The 27,027-nt window shown below is 45.3% G+C and overlaps 1 protein-coding gene and 1 pseudogene across 1 annotated transcript; one reads left to right on the top strand and one right to left on the bottom strand.

Moving 5' to 3' along the window:
• The first annotated feature begins 249 nt into the window (after positions 1-249).
• ACAA2 (acetyl-CoA acyltransferase 2) lies at positions 250-26,906 on the top strand. Its single transcript, XM_037165080.2, has 10 exons — positions 250-380; positions 9,036-9,202; positions 11,361-11,489; positions 13,167-13,283; positions 14,527-14,674; positions 16,662-16,837; positions 19,149-19,278; positions 23,464-23,534; positions 24,334-24,488; positions 26,515-26,906. The coding sequence occupies exons 1-10, from the start codon at positions 365-367 to the stop codon at positions 26,597-26,599; spliced, it is 1,194 nt and encodes a 397-aa protein (XP_037020975.1). The 5' UTR covers positions 250-364; the 3' UTR covers positions 26,600-26,906.
• On the bottom strand, positions 25,444-26,440 carry LOC128627257 (60S ribosomal protein L5-like; annotated as a pseudogene).
• Positions 26,907-27,027: the final 121 nt, after the last annotated feature.

Below are 27,027 nucleotides of genomic sequence, written 5' to 3'. Positions count from 1 at the left end.
CTGTCGATGAGGGGTGGGGTGCTACTTATAAAGGACAGGGACAGGGTGGGTAGAGTCAAATCATTCTCACTTTGGAAACAGTAAAGCCTTTAAAAACGAGGATGTGCGGAGATAAACCGGCTCGCCAGGGACGGTCTTTTCTCCCAGGCCCGTTTCCGGGGAGGGGGAGGCGTGGGGATCAGTCCCGGCGCCCCAGTCTGATGCCCGCCTAGGGCGGGCCGGGGCGTCCGGAGAGGAAGTAGGTGAAAGGGCGGGGACCTGACCTCGCATGCGCCGTCCTGGGGGTTCGTAGATCCGGGCCTGGGCCGCAGCGCCCGAGCTTTGTTGGAGGAGGAATCCGGTGCTACCTACTCTGGCTGCTGCCATGGCCCTTCTCCGAGGTGAGCATTCCTCCTCGCCCCTGTAGGTCTTGCCCTCCTGAGGCCTGATTTCCTGTCTGGTCTCAGCGGGGAGTCGGGGGTCCTGGGTTTACAGTTCAGTGACATCAGCAATAAAGGGGACTTTAAAAAAAACGAAACACCCAACCCCAAATTGTTTGAGTTAATAAGAAAACATACTTGTAAGACACTAGCGACAGTGACTTCGGTGCAGTTTGCATTTGAGAGTTGAGACCATGGTTTAGTTGCTTCTGGTTGAAGGTCATTCCCCACCTCGTTGGAGTTTGGCTCCAGGAAAACGAAGGGTGATCTGCACCCGAGGCAGCCTGAAACGCGCGCAAGACCGCCTCGGCCTCTGCTGCGTGGCGGGGAGGGTTTGCGGGGGGCGGGGGGGAATTCTCTTCCAGTCGCCGGGGTTTTTGCCCTAGTGACCTGCTCCCCCAAAATGCTTGGCGTTCTGTTGAGAGACCTGCCTTACTTCCGTTTCCCTTCCATTCCTTTGAGTGACTCCCAGAAAGTGCAGTCATTAAGTACATAAATTCTAGGATTATTAACTTAAAAAATAAATAAATAAACCCGCCTTTATGTAACAAATAGTCACAATCAATGGAATTTTAGTTTTAAGGATATGGAAGTTTATCCTTAAAGAACATTCATGTAGGACGTTTTATATATCAAGGCGCCGAGGCAGGAAAACCCTTGGTGGGATCCCAGAATCGGTGTTCTGGTGCTCAGAGCCCTGGGGCTCTGTGCTGCAGGGAGGTGTGCGGTGTTATTCAAAATTTGGGAATTAATGGAAAACTTTCAAGTTGGGAAATAACAGGGCCAGATTTCCACTCTGCTCAGATTTCCTGAGAGCTATAAAACTGCCAGAAGAATTAAGACCATCTAAAAATCTGTTGCAGAGGTACTAGCTACAACAAATAACGTTTCAGACCACTGGGCAGAGAGGGGAAGTTGCAAAGGAGTTAGGGGTAAAGAGTGAGGGGTGACGAGATACATTTGGATGGATTTGATACAGCTTGGTGATAGGTGGTGTTACAGAAAACAACTCAGCCGCTTTCCGGTGTACAGAGTGGAAGTTTTATTTTCCACTCTGTACACCCGAAGCCATAATGGGCCTCACCTCCCCAGAAGGCAACTTCACCAGGGGAATTCCTGCTGTCTGGGGCCCCCCTTTATCTATTCTGAGAATGAGAGGAGGTCTCCCAAAGACTAATTCATACGGAGTATAGCCTGAAGGGTTAGGGGCATCCCTAATTCTAAGTAGTGCCAGCGGCAGCAAATCAGTCCAAGGCAGTCTAGTCTCCTGGTGGAACTTAGCCAGAGTTTCCCTGAGAGTCTGGTTCATGCGCTCTACTTTTCCTGAGTTCTGGGGTCAGCACGCAGTGTGCCCACCCTGCCCCGACCTGCGCCCCTTCTTCAAGGACACCCGCCACCCTATCCCGACCAGCAGCTCTAACAGCTGGCAAGGGCCCTCCCAGCACCTGTCTCGGGTTGATGTGGCTGAAAGGAGGTCATCTACACACTGCAGTAACACGGGGTCAGTCTCCTTCTCGGTGAATGATTTTAGATCTCTGGCCAGGGCCTCTGCGAGGGGAGTGGGAGAGTTTCTGAAGCCCTGTGGCATTCTGGTCTGGGTCTAAGCCTGCTAGGTTGAGGACTGTAGGACCTGCAGCCCTGGTCTTTGTCACCTGCCTTCTTTTTCCTTTTCAGAGCAGATACAGAGCAAAATCTGAAACACAGAGTTCCGAAACAACACACAGCTAGAGGCACTCTCCTGCACCAATGCGCCCACTGGTGCCTGCAGAGACATGCTCCTGCAGGCCCGGTCTCATGGCAGAGACTTGCTGCTTTGCCTCAGGCTGAAGCACTCAATTAACCCTTCCTGGGTTCCAGGTGGCAAAGGCATTCTCCCCAACTGGCTACAGGCAACCTTTCCTAGGTCTTATAATACAGGTTTCTGATCAGAAACAGAACCACATGTGAGAAATTTACTCTTTTCCCACGAAACCAGAAAACAAGTAGTTGAGGTTTCCTTTACTCCTTTATACATATTTCTACTTATCTAGATTTATCTATCCTTCTTTTTACTCTTGGTTCCTCTGCTTAGGCAGTCTGGTGGCTCCCTGCTCCTGGGAGGTATCTGGTTTCCTAAAGGGCCCAGGAGGTCTTCACAGCTCCCTCCTGGCTCAGTCAAGGGGGCTCCACTGGGGTAGCCCTGCTTCTCTCCTTGGCGACCCGTTTAGCAGGACCAGGTGCAGGGAGCCATGTGAGCCTCCGCTGCCTCCCGTCCCTCCAGTGGGGGCGGGGGGGGGGGGGGGGGGGGCGGGTCACTCTTGTTCCATGGGTTTTTCACCCATGGAGCCACAAACACAGTCACTTCTACAAACATACAGACAAACATCCAAGAGTTTATACAGTCCCACCCGAGTAGTACTCTGCCCAGGTGGGGATACGTTTCCTCTTCCACGTGGCCAATTAATTGGCCTGCAGAGGACTTACGGCTAATTGCCTACCTGAGAGGTGAGCAGTCTCTCCTTCCACCGCAAGGGGTAGGCTGGTCTCAGGCTCTGGTCCCTGGGGCACTTACCTACCATTCAGCACCTTCTCAGGTCTGGATAGTTCCAGTCCTCACCCCGCCTGCCCGGGTTGAAGAGTGGTCTGGAGGATGACTTCCACGGAGCCTGGGGTGTCCGGGACCTGAAATCACCAGGGCACGCATGCACTTCCCCTCAGCTGCCAGGCTCCCTCTGGGTCGCCCCCTCACCAGAGGCAAAAAGGTCTGCTCGCATGTGTCAGTTCCTGGTCAGAGAACCAAAATGTTACAGAAAACAACTCAGCCGCAACGGAGTGGAAGTTTTATTTTCACATGTGCGGACCCAGAGGAGTTAGTCTCCAAATTCTGGGCCTTGAACAATGGGAAAGCAGTTATTTGATAGAGCAAGGTGGAGCCCATCCTTTGGACCAAAAGCAGGCGGCAATTTACAGAAGCAGAAAACAGAGCATTTCATTATCTCTGGTATGTAGCAAATAAGCTAGAATAAACGAGGCGAATCACTGGGCTGTAAGAACCTGGGCTACAAAAACGACCCCCTAATTGCTGTGCTGTATTTCTAAAATAGTGAGTCACTCCCTACGCACTGTGCTATATTTTAAAATAGCTATCAATTTCCCTCAACATTAGCAGGTCAATGGGAAGGGAATATCAAGGGTGACTTTAGGTTGTGGTTTGAGGAATTGTGTTAGTAATGTTCCCTCCCTTACAGAATGAGGGAAGCTGGAGGGAGAATAGATTTGGAAGGGAAGATTGAGGCACTGAAGGTGTTCGGGGGGCAGTTGTGAATAGGGGAATCCAGCTCGGAAGAGCCAAAATGGCATGTGAACAGTTCTAGTAAAAAACATTCTAAGACATGATGTAGTGTATCCTGTTTCCTGCAGTTGGATTTAACTTGTCCAGTGAATGTTCTTCCCAGTTCTGAATTTACTACATTTAATTTTTTAAAAAGCACATTGAATTTTATTTTAAACAAGGTATTCAAAAAAACCCAATTCACATAAAAGCTGCATTGTAATGAACACCTTAAAATTTTTTTTGTATGATTTATCTACTTAGCATTTTATCAGTGGTTCCCTACCCTTTTCTTATAATACATCCCCATCTGAAAAGCCCAGTAGGGGAAAAGAAGGTACATCAACACCCGTATTAAAGAAGTGTAAAGTATATAAATTTGGGATACAGGATACTATGGAGTTAGAGCTAGTGATCATATTTTTGCCCATTTTCCTGTTTTATAGGTGAGGGGACTGGTGTCCAGAAAGTTAAAACAGCTTGTCTGTAATGACACAGGAAATTGGGAAATGAGTGAGTCTACAACCCGAGCCTGAAGGTTTAGGTAGCGATTGTTACTGACTAGGTAGACCGCATCGCAGGTAGGCACTTCTCTCTAGTAGCGTTCAGTGCTTGCGGGACTCATGGGTACGAGAGAACGTGCGACTGATTACTGCGGAGAAAAGGACACATCTGAACAGGAGCATGACTGACTGTGGTAAAGACTGTCATTAATTGATCAGATTATGGTTGAAAAGAACCCATGCCCCTGTTTTCACTAGCACCACCCCAGTGTTTGGCATGAGGCTACACAGGGCAGTTGAGCAGGGCTGCCAAGTTCCTGGCCCAAAAGTCTGTTTAGTTTCTTCAATAAAACACATTTTTCATTTTCCCCAATAACTTTATTACTTTGGTTACTTTGAGTATGTCAGCTGTCTCCCACTATTGGCTTCTAGTAGGTAGAAATCAGGGGTGCTGCTATAAACATCTTCCAATGCATGACAGCCCCACAGCAAAGAATTACTTGGCCAAAATGTCAACAGTTCCGAGAAACTTCCCAAACCACTTTTGATACATTCAGTCAGTCACAGCACCTTCTCCATACACTGCACAGATCTTTTTTGGTGTTTGCAGTTGTGTGTTTACCTTCCTTGAAATAGTAAAGCGTAACATGCTGAAATGTTGCATATTCTCTTTCATCTTCAATATTAAAATGTCTGCACAAAAACTCACCAGTTGGTAAGTTTTCTTTGATATGACAGCTGACACAATACAGTGTCACACCGCCAAGATGGAGGTATAGGTGGATGTGCCGTGCCTTCTCACACAACCAAGTTTAGGGACAACTAAATATTAGCAACACAAAACACAGCCAGAACACGGAAAATTGAACTTTTTGGAAGTCTGATAACAACAAATTCTTCAGCCTGACCGGTAAGAGGGGCGAAACCAGCATCTGTTGGAGCAGGGTTGCACAGAAAAACTCTGTCAGACGGACTCGGGCGCGCGGAACCCAGGCGCAGGGTTGGACCTAGTAAGCAACTCAGCGAGCGACCACTGGGAAACAGCGAGGGAGCAGGGCTGCGGGTTGACTGTGGTCGCGCTTTCATGCACAGATAGACAAGCGAGGGAGTGAGCGGTGAGATTACGGGACTGAGCAGGCCCCACAGCCCACAGCCAGCGGCAGCAGAGGGTGCCGCCATTTCCCCACTCTGACCCCGCCTCCACATACAGCGTCATAACCCAGCGACCTGAGTGGCCCCGCCCTGGTGAACCACCTGAGGCTCTGCTCCTCACCCAGCGGTGCGAAACTGCAGAGGAGGTCGCCATTTCCCCGCTTTGACCACGTCCCCACATACAGCATCACAACCCAGCGACCGGGGAGTCCCAGGCGCCGCTTCTCACACTTAAAGGGCCAGAACAGACCAAAAATGTCGCAAATTCTCAAAATCCCTGAGCCCATAGACCTAAGTGATGAAGAAATAGCAAAACTCTCAGACGCACAGTTTAAAACACTGGTCATCAGGATCCTCACAGAACTGGTTGATTATAGCCACAAATTAGAGAAACATATGAAGGCGAAACTAATTGAAATGAACAGAATTGCACAGGAAACCAATAGCGATGAAAAGGAAACTGGGACTCAAATCAATGGAGTGGACCAGAAGAAAGCAAATAATGGCCAAACAGAAAAGAGTCAAGAAGCAAGAATTCAAAGAAATGAGGAGAGTCTTAGGAACCTCCAGGACATCTTTAAACGCTCCAATATCTGAATTATAGGGGGACCAGAAAGGGGAAAGGCACAGCCACCACTGGAAAACTTATTTGCACAAATAATAAAGGAAAATTTCCCCAATTTGGCAAAGGAAATAGACTTCCAGGAAATCCAGGAAGCTCAGAGAGTACCAAAGAAGTTGGACCCAAGAAGGAACACACCAAGGCACATCATAATTACATTAGCCAAGATTAAAATGAAGGAGAGAATCCTAGAAGCAGCAAGAGATAAGGGGACAGTCACCTACAAAGGAGCTCCCATCAGACTGTCAGCGGATTTCTCAAAAGAGACCTTACAGGCAAGAAGGGGCTGGAAAGAGGTATTCCAAGTCATGAAATCCAAAGACCTACAACCAAGATTGCTCTATCCAGCAAAACTTTCATTTAAAATGGAAGGACAGATAAGGTGCTTCTCAGATAAGATCAAATTCAAGGAGTTCATCATCACCAAGCCCTTATTATATGAAATGTTAAAGGGACTTATCTAAGAAAAAGAAGTTAAAGAAACATGAACAGTGAAAGGACAGGAAACTCACAGTTATTAACAACCACACCTAAAACAAAAGCAAACTAAAAGGACAGCTAGATCAGAAGTGGAGACATAGAAATGAAGATCTCAAGGAGGGTTAGCAACAGGGGAGTGGGAGGAGGAGATGAGGGGAGAAGGTACAGAAAATAAGTAGCATAGACAGTAGAAAGAAAATAGATGGGGGGAGGGCAAGAATAGTAGGGGAAATATAGAATCTAAAGGATTGGAGACACATGGTCATAAACTAAAGAGGGGTAATGGTGGGGATGGGGGGGTAGGGTGGAGGGGAATGAAGGGGGGAATAGAACAACTGTAACAGCGTAATCAATTTAAAAAAATTAAAAATATATATATATGCCTTTTAATAAAATATTAGTTTTCTTCATTAAAAAAAAAAAAACAATACAGTGTCACAGAACTGTTCTGAATGAAGTTGAAGACAACTAAGCACTACAGCTCTCATGGAAAAAAACCAAAGGAACTCCTTGGCTAACCCAGGACTTTAACTCTGAAACTGAAATGCAGTAGTTAGCCATTTTCCTTCATTTGCCTTAGCCGCTGTCTGTCTCGGCTCTAATTACAAGTCAATATTTGTCTAACAAGCTTATGAAAAGCAAGGCAAAGTTCCTGTTTCTCTTCTAGTGTTTTTTTCTCCAGTTAATCAGCCCCTTGGTCGGGCCTTTTCTCAGTGTTTCTGACCCGCTACACTCAAGGGTCTTTTCACTGTCTTGCAGTTTGGGAAAATCTTCGTGAGTTTTCAATTTTTTTTTAAATCCTCTTCCTACAATGTTTTTATTGATTTTAGAGAGGAAGGAGAGGGACAGAGGGAGGGAGAGAACCACTGATGAGGGAAATGCACCCCAAGTGGGGGTTGAACCTGCAATCTTTATTGCACAGGAGGGCACTCCAGCTGAGCCACCAGGCCAGGGCAAAGGTCTTTTAGAATAAAGAAGATGTTAGTTTGGTGTTAGAGATTATTACATCTTAGACCTTTTAACAACCACAGAAAATTGGCATAGATCATATCCAGATTATGAAATTCCAAGAAAAAGAATTCTTTAAATTGTTCAGTCTTTATCCCTACACACCCCAGATTATGTTTAAAATATATTTAGTAGCATTTTCCCCTTCAAAATAATAGTGTTTCAGTATTAGCCTTACTCAAGCTAACCTGTAGGGTCTGGAAGCACAAGTAAGCAGAAGTGATATCTTAGGGGGCAGACCTTTTATTTTTGTTTTCCCCCACACTCTTTCATAGACAGCTCACATGTCACCATTAGTACCTTCCCACACCATTGTGTTCTCTTAGGTTATGAAGTACAGGGAGAAACTCATGGAAGGAAGTATACGGAGAAACATAGGAAATTAACCTTCATTGTTTCTGTTAAGTCAATAGTCACATGTTATCCCACACCAGTATCTCCTATTCTTAACATTTTACATCAGTTTTGGGAAAATTATCCAAGGCCAAGGAGCCGAGGAAAGAGGCCGACAACTCCAAAATTCCACGGAGAGTCTAAGAGTACTTACCGACAGGAGCAGCGCTCCGGCGCTGAGGCGGTGCAACTCCACGTGGCACGAGCCTACACGGGCGCTTTGTAGCCAGAGCCACGGGCTGACGCAGGTGGTTTGTGGTCTCCTGGCGCGGGCTGAGTGAGATCTGTGTGCTCCAAGGCAGTCATTAACTTAATGGGCCCATGTATCTGTGCAAGAATGTTCTTTTTGGATGGTACAAACCCACGTCAGTCACTTCAAGTACCAGAATCATTTCACCTAACAGTGTGGTGCATTTGTTGCAATTGAGCTAATACGGATGCGTTATTATTAACTGAAGTCTATAGCTTACGTAAGGTTCTCTGTTTGTGTTATAGCATTCTATTGGTGTTGACAGTGTATATAATGACATGTACCTACCATTACAGTATGATAAAGAGCGGCTTCGTTGCCCTAAAATCCCCTGTGGTCCACCTGTTCGTCCCTCCTTCCCCCTCCCACCCTCATGCAACCACTGATCTTACTCTCTCCTTGCCGCACCAAACTAACATGTGTGACCTTTTACGAATATTTGAGTATTACAGCTGTAAAAAAAAAACTAGATCTCTTCTAAATTATAGTTATGTATGTTGTGCCTAACATTCTTTTGGACTGTAAATTTGTCAACTGGAATAAAAGGAGAAGCTGATGTTGACTTTTAGGGTAGGGTTAGTGTGTTCTTCGGAAAGAGCTCACTAGCATAAATAGGGGGATTACACTTAGATACCAATGGTGGTGTAACGTTGGAGTGGCCTTAGTCACAGGTCAGTATCTAGGCACAAATCCATTATTAAAAGTTCTATGGTTTCTTGACAAGATGTGGAAATGGATGCCCAGATAGTTTGTGGGAGCCTTGGTGTATGCAAAGATTTTCAGTTATCTAATTGAAAACCATGCTGTATAGTAATGTTTCCCAGGGAGACTGTTTCACGCGTGCTAAGGGACACTGACTAAGCTCTGATTGCTCACAAACCTCTCCTCCTCGGAACAGGTGTGTTTATCGTCGCGGCGAAGAGAACCCCCTTTGGGGCCTTTGGAGGTCTTCTGAAAGACTTCACAGGTACAGACCTGACTGAATTCGCTGCCAGGGCAGCCTTGTCTGCGGGCAAAGTCTCACCCGAGACTGTGGACAGTGTTATCGTAGGCAACGTCATACAGGTTAGTCGGGCGAGGATGGGATTGGTTCCTGTTGCTTTATTTTATCAGTTTTTCAAGATTTCTCCTGTAACTGTCATCATGGAGAATCCATGAATAGTGAAAGGTGTTTATACTTAGAGTAATCCTCCGAGTTTAGAAGCAGTGACATGCGTAATTCAAAGGAGCAGATATTCTGGAAACTATATATGTGTCTAGTCTGGGATACATTTCATTTTTGGTTTTTTTCCAGTTATATTAAGGTATAATTGATTTATGGATTATATTAGTTTTAGGGGTAAAACAAAATGATTTGATTTCCTGCTTCTAAATAGATTAATTTCCTTGACTTATTTGAAGTTAGTGTTCTCTCTCTACCTACCTACCCACCTACCTACTTAAGGAGTATAGCAAAGCCAAGCAAAAAAAGTAAAAAAAAAAAAAAAAAAAGGAAAGAAAGAAAAAATAGAACAGTGAGTGCCCTAAAGCCTTTTTACCTTGGTGAGCCAATTCTCCACATTTTATCAAAGTTACTTGAGCTCTCTATACAGTAAACGCTGTTCTTATTTTTTTTTTTCAGTCTATTTCTGTTCCTTCTCACTCAGAGTGTGGTCCTTGGAGCAGCAACATTGCTTCATGAGGGCAGTGTTGAGAAGCGCAGGCTTTCACACAGCCCTAGACCCACTGACCGAGGGCCCACACAGGGACAGAAGGCGCCAGTGTGCATTTCTGAGTTTGGGCAGCATCTCTTACCCTCCTGCCCCGTCACCATCTCTCCCCTCCCTGGGTCAGCAGGTCTCAGCCTCAGTTCGCTTACACCTGGAACCTAACAAACAAAATTAACTAACAAACAAAATAGAAACAAGCTGAAAAGATAGAGAGCAGACTGACAGGGAAGAGGGGTTGGGGGGGATGAAAGGAGTGGGGGGATTAAGCAAAGGGGAAGAAACCTCAGGTACAACAGCACGTGATGACCAGAGGGGAGGGTGCAGGGAGGGTGAAAGGTGATGGAAGGAGACTCTGCCTGGGGTGGAGAACGCACAATACAGGATACAGATGATGTGGTGTAGACTAGTGCACCGAAAACCTATAGACCGTTATTAACCAGTGTCACCCCAATAAATGCAATAAAAATGTTTGTTAAAGTACAGTGGTCCCTGTTGTTTTCAGGGGACACATTCCAGGATGCTCACGGGAGGCCTGAAACCACAGATAATACTGAACTTTACGTACACTGTGTATTTTCCCTGTACACACATGCCTGTGACAAAGTTTAATTTATACACTAGGCAGTTTCATGGATAGAAGACTTGTTCTTACTGTAGGGCTTAGGAACTTCAGCATACAATTTTTTTCTTTCCTTACAAAGTGGAAAGCTTTAACTCTTTTACTTAAAGGAAGCACTTTACAGCTTCTTTGCATATCTGAATTGCCAACGTCACTACTCTCGCACCGTGGGGCCATTGGTAAGTAAGCTAACTAAGCATTAACTTAAACACAAGCACTGTAATAATGTGGTCCTATGATCTAGATGGCTACTAAGTAACAATGGGTAGGAAGCATGTCATGGAGATGCTGAACAAAGGGACAGTTCAGGTCACAGGCAAGACTTGCAGCATGCAATTTAAAACTTATATTTATTTCTGGAATTTTCATTTAATATTTGCAGACTGCAGTTGATCATGGGTAACTGAAACTGCAGAAAGTGAAACTGCCAATGCCAGGGACTACGGTAACTGCTGGTGCCCGTGCACTGCCTTCAGCATCTCTGGTTTAATTGGTTCCGTTAGGAGCTTGGTCAGCCGTGTGTGGCTGGAGCTCGCCCGGTTATTCCCGTGTGCAGCCAGGGTTGAGAACCACAGCCCCAGACGCTCATCTGTTAGGGAACATCCTACTGTGAGGTAGCCAACTCCATTTTAAACAGTTCTCCTGATTACAAATTTCTATCTTCTACTGATGACATAGGATTCTCATACTGTAGGTTTAAAAACATATAGACCAAATTATAGTTTTTATTTAAGTCACACATTTGTTATGTGAAATATTGTGTTCCCATATATGTTGTGGTCTACCTGAAGCCATACAGTTTATAATTTTTGATAGACTGCCGACGTTTCCATATATCTTGTCCTTAATTTCTAGATTTATGGAGGGAGTTCTGTTTCTTTTCCCTGCATTCCAGTCCGCTTCAGATGCTGCGTACTTGGCAAGGCACGTCGGTCTGCGTGTGGGTGTCCCGACGGAGGCCCCGGCTCTCACTCTCAACAGGCTGTGCGGCTCTGGTTTCCAGGCTCTCGTGAGCGGATGTCAGGTACCGACGGATGCCAATCACATCGGCTTCTCCGAAATGTGTCAAAAAGCTACTGGAGAAAATGCCCCACTTTGTATAACACTGTAGATTTTTATTTATGCTTCTGAAGAGAGGTCAGTATTTGAAATTTGGGAAAACATTCCCAGGAAGAAAAGCATTTCTTAAAAGCTAAAAGTGGACTTTAAATATTCTATGCTACATGGAGTAAACCAGTCACAAAAGGATAAATGCTGTATGAAGAACGGTCACATTCACAGAGACAGAGTGTAGGATGGTAGCTGCAAAGGCAGGAGAGAGAGGACAGGGAGGCAGAGTTCAGGAGCACAGAGCTTCAGTTTGGGAAGGTGACGAGGCTTCTGGATTTGGGGGCAGCCGCACGCCGGCGTGAGTGTACTTAACGAACTGTACGCGGGAAATCAGCTGGAGGGGTGCATTTCATGGTGTGTGTTCTTCATCACAGTTTTTAAAGAAGCCAGTCATGACCACTGGTTACACTCAACAGCTCACTTCATCTTCACACCTGTCCTGTGAGGCCAAGACCTGATTCTATTCCCATTTTATAAGCAAAGAAACTGATTATTGAAGGCATTAAAGTCACTAAGTCTGCGAGGTAGAATTTAAACCCGTGTCTGTGAGGCAGTTTGAAACTGAATAAAGACTGTAAGACTAGGAAGAGACTTGGAGAATGTAGAAGATGATAGGAAATATATTTTATAAAAAGGAACTAAGTGGTACTGTTAGTAGAAGTACAAACTACTCTGACTTCTTTAAGGGATAATTGAGCAAATAGATTTATGAGCACAGGGAAAAGGCATACAGCAAAATCAATTTTGTCTTCATTTTATTACAAAATAAAATAATACAGGTTTGTGATGATTGGTTAATTAATTAATTAATTAATTACCTTTAGAGGGGAAGGGAAGGAGAGAAATATCCATGTATGGTTGCCTCTCGTGAGTCCCCTGCTGGGCACTGGCCTACAACCCAGGTATGTGCCCTGACTGGTAATCGAACCACGATCCTTTGGTTCGCAGGCCCTCACTCAATCCACTGAGCTACACCAGCCAGGGCAATAAATTATTTCTATAACAGTATATCTTAAATAGTGATCCTGATTTTCCTAGCAATCATTTTGAACATGAAGCTCTTGAAGGCTTGTGATTTGCTTCTTTTCTGAGATATACAAATAGTGGAAAGAGTTGGAAGAATGAAATGTGTTCTTTTTTATGCGTCCTCTGGATTAACCCAGTTCCTTTAAATCTGTGGTGTCCTTCAGATTCATCCATTAGTAGGATAAATGTTACTTTTGTCTTTTTAAAAGGTTTGTTCTTTATTATTTGCTGGCAGTCTGTAAATTTATGCCGGACAATATCTCTGCTGATATTTAAGATTTCTGTTGAGTTAAGAATTGCCATTCCTTAGCAAAAAGTGGGTAGAGTTTGTTACTTGTGCACAAATGATTGAAAACCGTTAGGGCTTTTTTTCCTCCTTGTGTTTTGGGAATGGATACTTTAGCACTTGCTGTGAGATTACTTTAAAAGTATTTCCTTTTGAAACACTGTAAGGTTAGGATAGTTACTTATTAAGCTTAGTATTAGTTCACTACTTAACACTTACTTTTTAATATCCACTTCTGCCATTATAAAAGAGTTTGGTTGTCCATTTATTTTTCAATAGGAAATCTGTGTTAAAGATGCTGAGATCGTCCTCTGTGGAGGAACCGAAAGCATGAGCCAGGCGCCCTACTGGGTCAGAAACATACGTTTCGGAACCAAGTTTGGATCAGAACTCCAGGTTGGAACCATTAAAATTTTTTTAAAGAATTATTTCTCAAGCTATTCCACTAATAATTTTAATAGCACCATTTGGGGAAGAGAAAACTAATTTCAAAACCAATTTTGTTAATAGGGGTTTAGTAAGGTATAAGGGATTTGAATTTCATGAAGTATTTCAAAACTATCTTGGTTCTTTGTTTTGCCATTTCAATCCACATAAAATTAGACTATCTTAGCATACCTCTGGTGGTGGAATTAACACTTGGGGAAGTGGAGGAAAGGAAGAAGCAGATCAAAAGGTGGGCAAAGGTTGAATGATTAGTAAACCAAATAGTTAAATTTTTACCATGGAAAGTTTTCTGGCGCATTCTCCATTGAATAGATTTCTTCATCACAGAAAACATTTTCTTTGAATGTAGAATATATTGTCCCGTACCAGTCAGATAAAAGCGTGAGTGATAGTGCCAATAAGGAGTGGTAGACAGTACGCTGTCCTTCCCGTTTATTAAAGGGGAGATGGTGTCTCACACTGGTAGCATTTTTCAGTTGCTTTTACAGTGTTCATCCAGTTTCTCACCTGGCCTTTTCGAAAGTTGAAAGGAACAAGGCTTAGAAAAGATGAGATCGTCTTAGACGCCAAATATGTTTGAGAAAAAACCTTTGGATGCTAGGTCAGTGACTCAAAAGTGAGGCAATGCGGAAGAAACAGATGGGGCACACTTATTAGAGGCCGACTAATAAGGAACAACTTTCTCCCTTACCCAAGAAGTTCGTCCCAGGTTCTTTTCAAGTTCATAGTAGCTAACAGGGTCAGCTGTTCCTATCACTTGAGGGCACAGGGTGAAAAAGGAGCCCAGACAGACTCTTTCCTAACAGAGCTCCTAACTGTGGTTTACACAGGCGGCTACAGGGAAATGTTGCCGAGGACTCTGTTAGTTTCTTACGAAATGTAACTTTGAGGGGTTCTGACTGTAGAGTAAATGGCTGTGGTTCACCCTGCACATTCAGCACTGGCGGCTCTCTCTAGAGCCTCACAGTTACAGAAAGAGGAGAATGTGTCATTGTGTTATGTCACTGGGTTTTTCTCAGTGTGCCAGAGCCACATTGAAATATAAATAGTAGTAATAATAATGACATTAGAAAATCTTATTTTACTTTTGTTTATTGGAACTGCTAATTATTTAAATTTAAATAAAGTATAGCGTATTACTTTCAAAAGATACACTTTAAGAAATCACAGTATCATTCATGTCTTTTAATAGCTGGAAGATTCTCTGTGGACATCATTAAAGGATCAGCACGTCCAACTCTTCATGGGACTTACTGCGGAGAATCTTGCTTCCCAACATAAAATAAGCAGAGAAGACTGTGACAAATATGCCCTGCAGTCCCAGCAGAGGTGGAAAGCTGGTCAGTGAAAGTGGATGTTACCATGACTCAGGACGGAAAAGACGAGGGGGGGGGGGGTGGGGGTGAGTGAAATGGGCGAAGGGAGTCAGAAGGTACAGATGTTTAGCTGTGAAATAAAGCGGTTCTGGGTATAGAAGGTGCCACGTGCCGACTGTAGTTACAATACTATCACATATTCGACAGCTGCCGAGAGAGTAGATCTGAAAAGTTTTTGCCAGAAGAAAAAAATTTTTTGTAACTTTCTTTTGGTGATGGATGTTAACTAGACTTGTGATGGTGATCATTTTGCGATGGAGACAAATACTGATTTAGGTTGTTATACCTGAAACTAATATAATGTTATGTGTCAGTTTTACCCCAATTTAAAAAAAAAAAACTATAGGAAAGAATTTCATCTTTTCAGAGAATGATCATATAATAATATTAGTTTAAAATTGAACCTTTCGAAAGTCCCATTTCGTTCATTTTTTTAGATATTTAAGTTCTGATTGCAAAATTAACTGGGAGCCTCTCTTGTTGAATACGTTAATACCACTTTAAAAACCGGTGTTGTTAATTGGCCCGCCTGTGCTGGGACCGTCAGCAGGGGGACAAGCGCTCAGAGGGCTGAGAGGCCCTCGCTCTGCTGGAGGTGGCGGCTCACTGGGGCTGCTGGGGCAGAGAGGGTGCCCTCCTCTGTGGGGCTCGTTATACTCACAGGGAGGGGACCGCACGCCTGGGAGAGGCCCATCGGGTACCCGTGTGCCGCCCCACTCCTCACTGAGAATCAGCGCACCTGACTCGGAGCCAGTCCTCCGGGAGGACATCCCGGGCCCGTGTGACACCGCACTCTGCTGTTCAGGCCGTTCAGGGGGGCAACGTGGCGGAAGAGCTTCTCCCCATGTGGTCCGTTGAGGGACTGTGTTAGTCTTCTGAAAAAGATTTTTAAAATTAAACTCATAAACAAATGGAAACTCTTACTAGGGTATTGACATTTACCTGGAATAGTGAGGATAAAGTCCATCTTAGCATTTCAGAGGAATGAGTGGACTGGAGCTGATGCCACCCAGCCGGTCTCCTGTGCTGTTTAGTTCCATGTTTCTATGAAATGGAAGGGCGCCACCTAGAGGTCAAGAGTTACTGGCTCTAGTTCTAGTTTTGCCACACACTTTATCTGACCTCAGTTAGTTATTTACTGAGCATCTGTAAAATAGAGGTAAACGTGTTAGAGATAAAAAAATATTGGCCTTCCCAGTTTTCCTAATAGAGTTGTGAAAAACCAGTGAAGGGGAATGTTTAGCCTGCTGTAAAACATCATAAAATTAGGATGGCGTTGTTCCTGACATGCCCTGTTTTTGAAGCTTCGGATTACTCTAGTGCCCTGTGGTCGGTGGAGGTTGGGGAAGGTCAGCTGTTTTAGTGAGAACTGTGTCGGTACTCACCCATACAATTTCTCCAGGTGGCTTGTCGTCAAATGTCAGGCACAGATTACTTGGTGACGTGGGCAACTTGGTAACTTTTTCTCTTATTGTGCTAAGAAAACTCAACATGAGAGCTGCTCTCTTAAATGTTTAAGTGTATGATTTTCAGTGTATGTTGCAATACGTTATTTTGTACAACTCAGTAACTTTTTAATTACTTTTTATCCATTTAAAAAAGGGCAATTAAATCCATTCGCTGTCATTGCAAGTGTAGCTAATAGACAAATAATGCTACAGTTTCAGCACTACCTTGTTAAAAAAAAAGGTGGTTAAGAAAAGAAAATCAAAATAATAATTTTAAAAAGTAACAGATAAAAAGATGCAAAATGCATCTGCATAGAAGCATGGCAGTGTATTAAGTCCTCCGATAGGCAAGAGGAGTTACAGAAGCAATTAAGGCTTATATTAAAGTAGGCTGCGAGGAGAGGGTAGACCAGAAATTAGACTGAAGGACTTGTTTGATTTCGTTTCTTTTTCTGTTTCCTTCTTTTGTCCCCATTCTTATGACAGTCTTCCCACTGTTTCAGCTAATGATGCTGGCTACTTCAATAATGAGATGGCGCCGATTGAGGTGAAGACAAGGAAAGGAAAGCAGACCATGCAGGTAGATGAGCATGCGCGGCCCCAGACAACCCTGGAGCAGCTCGCCAAGCTCCCTCCTGTGTTCAAGAAGGAAGGAACCGTCACTGCTGGGAACGCCTCGGTAGGTGGCACCACCGATCCCCTCGAACTCTTCCTGCTGTGTCCTATGAAAAATAACCGCGCAGGATCTTTTAGCTACTTTTATGCTGGTATTTATTTATTTATTTATTTATTTATATATTTTATTGATTATGCCATTACAGTTCTATTTCCCCCCTTCATTCCCCTCCACCCTGCACACCCCTCCCCCACCATTCTCCCCCTTTAGTTTATGGCCATGTGTCTCAAGTTCTTTAGATTCTATATTTCCCCTACTATTCTTGCCCTCCCCCCTATCTATTTTCTACCTACTGTCTATGCTACTTATTTTCTGTTCCTTCTCCCCCCTTCTCCTTCTCCCACTCCCCTGTTGCTAACCCTCCATGTGATCTTCATTTCTATGGTTCTGCTCCTGATCTAGCTGTCCTCTTAGTTTGTTTTTGTTTTAGGTGTAGTTCTTAATAACTGAGAGTTTGCTGTCCTTTCACTGTTCATCTTTTTTATCTTCTTTTTCTTAGGTAAGTCCTTTTAATATTTCATATAATAAGGGCTTGGTGATGATGAACTCCTTGAATTTGATCTTTTCTGAGAAGCACTTTATCTGCCCTTCCATTCTAAATGAAAGCTTTTCTGGATAGATCAGTCTTGAATGTAGGTCTTTGGATTTCATGACTTGGAATACTTCTTTCCAGCTCCTTCTTGCCTGTAAGGTCTCTTTTGAGAAATCCACTGACAGTCTGATGAGAACTCCTTTCTAGGTGACTGTCCCCTTATCTCTTGCTGCTTCTAGAATTCTCTCCTTCATTTTAGTCTTGGCTAATGTAATGATGATGTGACTTGGTGTGTTCCTTCTTGGGTCCAACTTCTTTGGGACTCTCTGAGCTTCCTGGATTTCCCAAAAGTCTATTGCCTTGGCCAGATTGGGGAAATTCTCCTTTATTATTTGTTCAAATAAGTGTTCCACTTGTGGCTGTTCCTCTTCCCCTTCTGGTACCCCTATAATTCTGATGTTGGAATGTTTAAAGTTGTCCTGGAGGTTCCTAAGCCTCTCCTCATTTTTTTGAATTCTTGTTTCTTCATCCTTTTCTGTTTGGTCATTTTTTTCCTCTTTCTGGTCGACTCCTTTGATTTGAGTCCCAGTTTCCTTTCCATTACTATTGGTTTCCAGTGCATTTCCATTTATTTTAACTAGTTTAGCCTTCATATGTTCCTCTAATTTGTGACTAAAATCAACCAGTTCTGTGAGCATCCTGATCACCAGTGTTTTGAACTGTGCATCTGAAAGTTTGGCTATTTCTTCATCACTTAGATTTATGGGCTCTGGGGCTCTGAGTTGTTCTTGAGCCATGTTTTGATCTGTTCGTGCCTGTTATGTACGAGGAGGTGTTCACCAGGGCGGGGCCACTCAGGTCACTGGTTTGTGATGCTGTATGTGGGGGTGGGGTCAGAGAGGGACAATGGCAGTCCCCTCTGCTGCTTCCTGCCACTGGGGCCTGCACGGTCTGTCTCACCACTCGCTCCTTCACCAGTTTATCTGCGCTCGAATGTGTGACCGTGGTCAGCCCTCAGTGGGTCTACCGCCTTGCATCCTCAGTAGGTCCACCAGCTTCTCCACAACTGGGATCCTCCCGCAGCTGCTGGTGCACCTGGGTTGTGCGCCCGGGTCGGTCAGGTGGATCTTTCCTGCCCGACCCCGCTCTGCTGCTGGCTCTGCCCCTCCTACCGGTTTGGCTGAAGGGTTCATTGTTGTCAGACTTCCATATAGTTCAATTTTCTGTGGTTTGGCTGCATTTTTGTTGCTAAAACTTTGTTGTTTTTAAACTTGGTTGTGTGAGAAGGCACAGTGCTTCCACCTACACCTCCATCTTGGCGGAAGTCCTTGGTCTTTAGTTATGTAGATTAAACTAATAGAGCTCAGATTATATTAATTTGGAAGTTCATTGGTCAAAATACGAGTATTTTAGGTAGGGGCGCTGAAAGTACTTTCAGTTTCTTTTCAGAATGTTAGAAGGAAATCTACCTGGTTTATTATTTCAGTTTTCATGGTTTTTTTCTTTCTCATGTGTACAATTCATCAGATTTCTCCTTACGTCTACCCACATCCAGAATGTCAAGCTTTTCCCTGACATTCTTTCCTGTTTTCCCATAGCGAGGCTACGTTCTGTGCCCGGATTTAGCGATCTCTCCAACCCCCCAGAGCCTGCTAGTGTAAATCACGGCCCTGCTCCTCGGTCGTCCAGGATTGCTGTCATCCTGACAGTGCTGCCCCATTAGTTCAGACTTTGAGTAGCGAGGTTCTTTACCTTCCAGTTAACCTTGTTTTTGTTTCCAAGGGCATATGTGACGGTGCTGGAGCCATTATCCTTGCCAGCGAAGATGCTGTTAAAAAGCATAACTTCACACCGCTGGCGAGAATCGTGGGCTATTTTGTGTCTGGATGTGACCCCACTATCATGGGTATTGGTAAGTTTGTAGGGAAACAAACTGGTTCTGTTACATTTCTGGAGATAAATCTTCTTTGGCATTCCAATTCCAGAAACAGTAGCTAAGTCAAGGCTGCCAGTCTTTAAGAAAAACTGTTAGTTTCAGTAGGAAAACCAGGACTGTGTAAACTGCTGTGGGCAGCAATCATGTCTTCTTGTCCATTTGAGATCTTTAAAGTTGACAGACAGAGCCCTGACTGGTGTGGCTCCGTTGGTTGTCATCCACATAGCGAAAGGTCACCAGTTCAGTTCCGGTCAGGGCACATACCCGGGTTGGTGGTCTAGTCCCGGCCAGGGTACAAACAAAAGGTGACCAATTGATGTTTCTCTCCCTCCCTTCCCCCCTCTCTAGAAGTAAATAAATAAGTAATTTAAAAATAGAACTAACAGAAAATAACAGAAGAATTACCAGGTACTGACCAGATAAAGAAAATCTGAGATGGGAGAAACTATGGGGCAAAACAGCAAAGGCCGTATGGAGATGAACACCCTGTCGGGCGTCTTATGTGGGGTCACTGGTGTATCTAATTTCACCCTTCCAGCCCTGGGAAGTGGGCCTTCTCAGTCGGGGAGAAAATTGAGGTGGGCGTGGGGAGGTTGGCTCAGTTCCAAAGCAGCAGGCAGTGGAGCCGGGGTGCAACTCCAGCTCCAAGTCCAGTGCTCTTCTTGCTCTGTTGTCTCAGGAGGTCAGAGTAATGCTCTCCTGTCTCAGCTGAGGCTCAGCAGGACAGTGAGGAATTAGAAACTGTGTCCCCATTGGCAAAGCACTAGCAGGAGGTCTGTGACTTCCTACAAGCATGTATACAGTCTGAGCTGGAAGGGTATGAATTAGAACAAAAAGCTTTCTGCCGAAAGCACTCCTAGAAACTGCAGATGATGATGAATTTTAGCAGTTCCTGTCACCATTCTGTGGGGAAACAGGGAACTGATTAGGTACCTCGTGAAAATAAAATTGGTGCCCAAAGGTTCTAATCTGCTTCTCAGGCCCCAAGGAAAAGCCTGCCCTAGAATAGAGACTCAGCTTCTTGGTAGGTCCAAAGATTTGTCAATGAGATTAGATGAATCTTAGGCCATTTTTTACTAACTAAATTGTATTTTCTTAACACATTTTGTAAAGGTTTTATTCATCTATTTTTTTAGACAGTGGGGGAGGGAGAGAAACAGCGGTGTGTGAAACGTCAATTGGCTGCCTCCCACACACCCCCCAGTGGGGACCTGGCCTGCAACCCAGGCATGTGCCCTGACCGCAAATGGAACCAGCCAACTTTTGGTTCCCAGTCCAGCTGGTGCCCCACCACTGAGCCACACCAGCCAGGGCCTCACTTGGTTTTTGAAGTAGGTCCCAAGATTGAAGGAGGATGACTTGTGGCTGGCCTGCCTTTTCAAAGATCCTGCCCTGTAAGCTTCCAGGTCCTGCCCTGCTGATGACTAGGTTCATACCCAACAGGCTTGCTGCTGTGTCCTGCACCGAATTTCTGAGGAAGCCAGCTGGCGTGTCCACACCTTGCCATCTGTCACCGTGTTGCCAATTACGTCACCAAAAACTGTATACTATGTAAACATTTGTTAAAAGTCAACTTTTTCCTTTTATAGCCTTCAAAGTTTATTAGCTTTCGGCTGCCCACTATCAGCAAAACATAGTTTTTGTCATAGAGATGGGAAGTAGCTTGAAAAATTAAATGCCGTGGAACCTGGGTTCTTGAACTTAATTCGTTCCAGAAAAACGGTTCAAAAAGTGATTTGTTTGAAAACCGACTCTCTTTTGTTGCCTGAGATTCGTGTGACCAATCACACAGGCATCAGCATGAAAGGGTTGTTGGGACCCCAAGTTCTGTTGGACAATTGGACATTCTTTCTATGAACAACCTGGTCGAGAACCAAATTGTTGGGGAACCAAGACATTCAAGAGCCGAGGTTTGGCTGGATCTGTGTGTCCGTGTGGCATTTATCGCTGAGGTATTGAGAGCAGTGGTTCCCGGCCCTGAATGACGATCAGATGCACCTGTGATCCATTCCCCACGTGAGTTCGTTTTCGCAGCTGCAGGGTGGAGCCTGGGAATACGGGGTTTTTTCAGTGTATCTAGATGGTTTTGATGATGATCAATCAAATTTATCTGATATTGGAAAGTGGTTATTCTGTAGTTCTTTTTCAGTTTAACCTCATTTAATAGGTTCTGATACGTTAAAGTAGTGAGGAAGCAAGGAAATGTGGTTTGCCTTTCCTCTACGCCAGGCCCTGGATGTTCCCCCCCTTAGTGTGGTGAGTGGCCGATGGGGGGTCTTCTTCCTTCGGGCACGATTGCAGCTGTGTGTGTGCCAGTGTCCCCGTGCCAGATGTCCCCTCCATCCGGACAGTCCCTCTCTCAGCTGTGCTGGGGGGGTGAAACAAGGCACCAATGGGAGAACGCAGGACAAACAGCAGGGGGACAGACGCCTGCGTACCTGATGAGGACGGGCTCGTCGACCTAATTTCCGGGGAGGGTGCTTCCTCAGTTCCACAGTGTTCAGTGTGGGGCAGTCCTTTTCCCTGAGGTGCAACTGCAGACCCAGAGAAGGGGGGAAGCCAGAACTCGAAAGACAGCTCCGACCAAGGACACGGTCACAGAAAGTGTGTTCCCTGGAACTCCTGCCCCCCAGTGGTGGCGGCAGTGGTGGGGGCTGCTGGGCAGGACTTTGAGCCTCTCAGCCAGAGCGGCTCTACCTTTATCTGTTATTGGGCTTTATTTGTAAAAAGGATTCAAATGCTTCTAAAGAAAGAAGTTAAAAAACCAATTCAAAGCACCTCTGACGGGAAGCTTGTAGCCCAAAAAGGTGCCCATGGTCACCTGGCTGGCTCTTAGTAGTTGGAGCCACGACTAGAAGTCAAGTCTCCTTTTCCCCATGAGAACGCTACACCTTCCTGAGTCCCAGTAAATAGCAGAGTGGTTTGGGAATGGTCCTTAAAAACAAAGTGTGGTGTGTTGTTACAATTGCCTGCGACCGTTCCGAGTTCACAGGAGCACGGAGTCAGGCTCCCCGTGTTCGTGAAGGTGGGAGTGTGCGCGTGGGTGTGCTCCCTCCGGTTCTGCGTGTCTTCCCCGGTAGGGTGCCTCCTCCGCTGATCACGCGGGGCAGTGCTGCTCTACTCTCGACTGTCCACCTGTTTTCGTGCCTTCGAGATACAAAGAGAATCTGGAATTAGGTTCGGTGTTAAGTCAGTAGCCAGTGCAGAACTGGTGCTTTATGTTGAAGAGCACGGGCCTACCGATTTACAGACTGTTGTTTAAAAAGCATTTTAGTTAAGTGACAAAATAAATCACATTATATTTAGATTGCATTATACTTTTCTTGGAAAAACTGATTTCCCATCTTATCTTGGCTATATTTGTGAAGCTTGTTGTAGAATGTTTGACTACTTAAATTCAACAGAACATACCACATTTTTAAATTCATTTATGGCAATTTTATTCTTTTGGAACAGATAGAGAAGTAGATTCTCATCCCTAGTCAAATTTTGGGCCTTTTGAGGGGGAAATGAATTTATTTTAAAATCATGAGCAATATTAAACTCTCACTGGTGGTCATCAGAAATCTGGGAGCTAAAATTTCATTGTGTGGGTTTGTAGTTCGTCGGTGGGGTGTGTGTTTCATTAAACTCTGCCTTCCGTGGGAGTCGCAAACGCCTCTGCTGTTCAGACTCCTTCTCCTGCGGGGCCTCGTGGCTTCCTCCTGCTGGGCCCGTGCAGAAAGGCTGCTGCCATTTCTTCTCCGTTGTCCAGATGGGCTCAGAAACTCAGAGTGTGGGCGCAATCACTTCTGTGCCAGGAACGCATGTGATTTGTACCCCAGGAGAACACTGAAGTCCAAGTCACCGTTGGATAGGAAGCATGACCTAAAAATGGCTTTGAACTCTTGTGCAGAACCCCTTTGGCTGTTGGAGCTCCTGCAGCCGTTTATGTTTGGACACCTCATGGGAGGCTGTCAAGTACAGTTGCACGACGGAAACCGCTGTTCCCCTTGGTCCCGTGCTTTGTTCCGTCATTGTCACATGACTTAAGAGTGTGCTGTCAAGGTAGAAAGATCTGTGGCTACTAATAGCTGTCACATTATTTACCTGTTTAGTGAAGATGGAAACATTTGGTCCATAAACAAGCCTGAGATGATGCTGGCTTTTACTCTGACACAGGTCCCGTCCCGGCTGTCAAGGGGGCACTGAAGAAAGCGGGACTGAGCCTGAAGGACATGGATTTGGTGGAGGTGAGTGTTTGGCATTTTTACAGCATGAATAAACCACCAGTGTCCACGGCGCAAGTGGCCGCAGCCTGGCCCTCCGCAGCCCTTTCGCTTGGGTGCTGCTGGCCTTTCCAAAGGACGCACATTGAAACCCGTGCTGCTTCATTGCCTGACTTACGTTGGTGCGCTTCCCTGACCTGGTTAAAATGTTTCCTTTATATTTAGATAGTTAAAACAGGCTGATTTCTCCTAAAGTATAAATTCCTGGAAAAATCTTAGGACCTTATAAGATCCTATTACACTTTTGACTATTAATGTGCTTGTTGAACTGAAATGATTTCTATATGAAGTGTGTGGGGGCATAAGTACTTTCAACCCTGTTTTATGGATTAAAGTGAAAAAATACAAGTCAAGAACTGACCTAATAGGAAAACAGTATCTGGTGCCAAATCTAGAAGTTTCTTGTCCTCCCCTGACCCCGGGAATTTAGAAGTCAACCAGAGGGTAAAAGAAGGTGTGTGTGGCCAAGGTGTGAACCGCCCACCTGGCTGCAGCGCCTGTGGGCTCCGCAGGGTCCCGCTGCCCCTAGTGTTTGTGGGTGATATTGCCGAGAACTTCTTTTCTCTGAAGGATGCATTGGACTTACACTGCCATTTTCAAACCTGGTATTTCTACAGAGAACAACTAAAGATAGAATAATCTTGAAAGGTAATTTACATTGGGAAAAAAGCAGCAAAACTAGCCATCAACGGGACTGAACAATTCTCAGTTAAAAATCAGTTTGTGAATAAGGATTTTTACCAGTGTTTCAATCATTTTGAAGGTGAATGAAGCCTTTGCTTCCCAGTACTTGGCTGTTCAGAAGGGTTTGGATCTTGACCCAAGTAAAACCAATGTGAATGGAGGGGCCATTGCTTTGGGCCACCCACTGGGAGCGTCTGGAACAAGAATTACCAGCCACCTGGTTCATGAATTAAGGTACTTGCTAGAAATTGTTGGATTTCAGATTTTCCTCTCTTGTAGACATGCATGGATCTAGGTTTCCCCCGAACAATCCAACATTTTTTCGTTCTTCCTCAGATCCCCTTTGTGCTGCTTCTCACCAGGACCCATTGCTTGGCCACCAGTTTTCAGCTGGTCTATGCAGACGACCCCGCTGACTTGTTAGCAGCCCCGCTCTTGGGCACGCCGGCCCTCCTGCTGGCTGCGTGTTCCCTGGGGGATCCATGTGCCTAAGATAAAGTTATTTAGGAAAATAGAAATACTGAAGGGTTCTTACCTAGATGCTGTCTTTTAAGAAACCTAAGCTGACCGGTGATTTGGATCTGAACTCAGTTTTCCCTTGCTGTTTCCATGGTTCCAGGGGGCGCCTTCTGTGTGTCTGATACTTTCTGTTCTGACAGTAGTGCTTCTGCGGCTGCTGCTGCATATTTTGGACCACTTTGCTCTGTTAGTAGAAAAATTGCCAGTGAAGCCAAATATATCAGGACAAAAACTCACACCAGCTCCCTGTTAGGTTAAGGTAAATAGGACTCCTATTTCATTTCGAGATTCACTGAGTTGAAATGAGTGATTGACACACACCAAAATAATTCCCAAGGGTTCTCTCAAGGTCGTTCCATCAAGACGGAGGAGTGGAAGCGATGGCACTTTAAAGGAGTCTTTTTTATGAAAGGGACTTGAAATGTTTCTAAATTACCTTCCTTTCACATGGACAGGCTTCACTATCTACACTTATTCAGAGGTGCCGTAAACACCCGAAGCCATATAAACCGAAGGGACTGAGTGTTGCCCCCCCCCCACCTTTCTCCACCTCCGTTTGTCTACTCACTTCCTCTCCCCACTCCTTTTGTACACTGTGGCCAAGCTGGCTTGCTTTGTTTGTTTTTTGGCTTGGTCAGTAACTTTGTTGTTGTCTTTGTCTGGAAAATCTTCACAGAAAACCGTGCTGTGGTTCACTAGCTCTCAGCAGCCCATCCTCAGCCCTGAGGGTGCTTGCCTTCTAGTCAGCTACCCAGTCTTTCTTCTGGGCAGGAGACGTTTTGAAATGCCCTACCTCTTCTTCTTAACTCCTTTCTTAGGCATGTCCTCTAGACTGGATTCTCCCGTAGTGCAGCATGAGCGTTCTGGTGTGTCTCCCCCATCCTGTCGGGGGTGTGGTGTTCTTTGTGTATTGAGAGAACTGTTTCTTTTAAGCGTCTTCATCTTCTGCCACTATGTAGCATATATAATCTGCAATGTTCTGGCCCGTGGTGTGCTTCTGATGGACGCCTGCATTGAATTCCTTGCTTTCTGAATCCTAACCCAGGAATCGCTTGGCACTGTGAGGGTTAAACAGGCCTCCCCCGACAGCTCCCTCCAAGTCCCCAAACACTTCATTTCCGGCAGCAGTCCTGGCCAGCCCTGCATCTAGCTCATAGCAGGTGAAGGCACCAGGCCAGTCAGCGGTGCTTTCCACGTGGTGTTCACCTGGAGTCATCTGCACTTGGCCCTTCTAGACCTCGTCCACACCAGTCCTACCGAGAAGCCTGCGACCTGTCAGGCCAGCTGCACGCCACGTGTGGGAAGTTCATTGACAGAGGTCACAGACCGCCATGATCTCCTTCTGGACGGGCGTGAGCAGGCTGACAAACGACACCGCTGTCGGTCGCCTGGACGGTCGTCTTACACTTGGGCGAGTGGTGCTTATTTTCAGCCTCAAGCACCGGTGTTCCTGGGCTCAGCCATCAGTTCACCGGTCGTCGACTGCTGACTTTCACGTGGTATCTCTTTAAGTGTGGGTGGGACACCAGTGTCCCAGCACGCCACCACTGCTTTTTCTTTAATATTCAGCTTTCCTAATTCTCTCCTGTTGTGACTATCATACTGAAGGGTGAGGAAAATATTGAGATGATGGGATGAATGCAAATGAATAATACAAATGTGACCATTAGTAATTCAACTTAAGAGTTACCTAATTACTTCAGTAGACTGAGTCGATTTCAGCCACTGCTGTTGTCCCCAGGCGTCGGGGTGGAAAGTACGCCGTTGGATCAGCCTGCATTGGAGGCGGCCAGGGCATCGCAGTCATCATCGAGAGCATGGCCTGAGAGCGTGGGGCTGGCCACGGCCACTCTCACTGCACGTGGCCCGGCCACGGTGACCTGCCCACGGTGACCCGGCGACCTCGAGGGCAGCTGTGGAAACAGCTGCCACCGAAAGCGACTGAGTTTCACCAGAAGAGCCCGTGCCTGAATCAGGGCTCTTGGGCTTCCACTGAATGTGCTGTATTTCTGCACTAACACCCAGCTGTCGAGGCTTCAGAGGAGTGGTGTCCTTGCCAAGTAATCACCGCTTACGCCTTAGGTAATATAATATCATTGCGAGGAATTGGAATAAATATTGCCTTAAACTCGGCTAAGCATTTCCTGTCATTTTTTTAATTGTAGTAAAATACACATAACATAAATTTACTGTCCTTGCCATTTTTAGGTGTACAGCTTATTGGCATTAAGTGCTTCCACGTCTTAGGTAACCA

The sequence above is a fragment of the Artibeus jamaicensis genome, unplaced genomic scaffold (genome assembly GCF_021234435.1).
Source record: "Artibeus jamaicensis isolate MK-2021 breed Jamaican fruit bat unplaced genomic scaffold, CSHL_Jam_final contig_354, whole genome shotgun sequence".
In the NCBI taxonomy this organism is placed as follows: Eukaryota; Metazoa; Chordata; class Mammalia; order Chiroptera; family Phyllostomidae; genus Artibeus; species Artibeus jamaicensis.
This window is presented reverse-complemented; position numbering and strand designations above follow the sequence as displayed.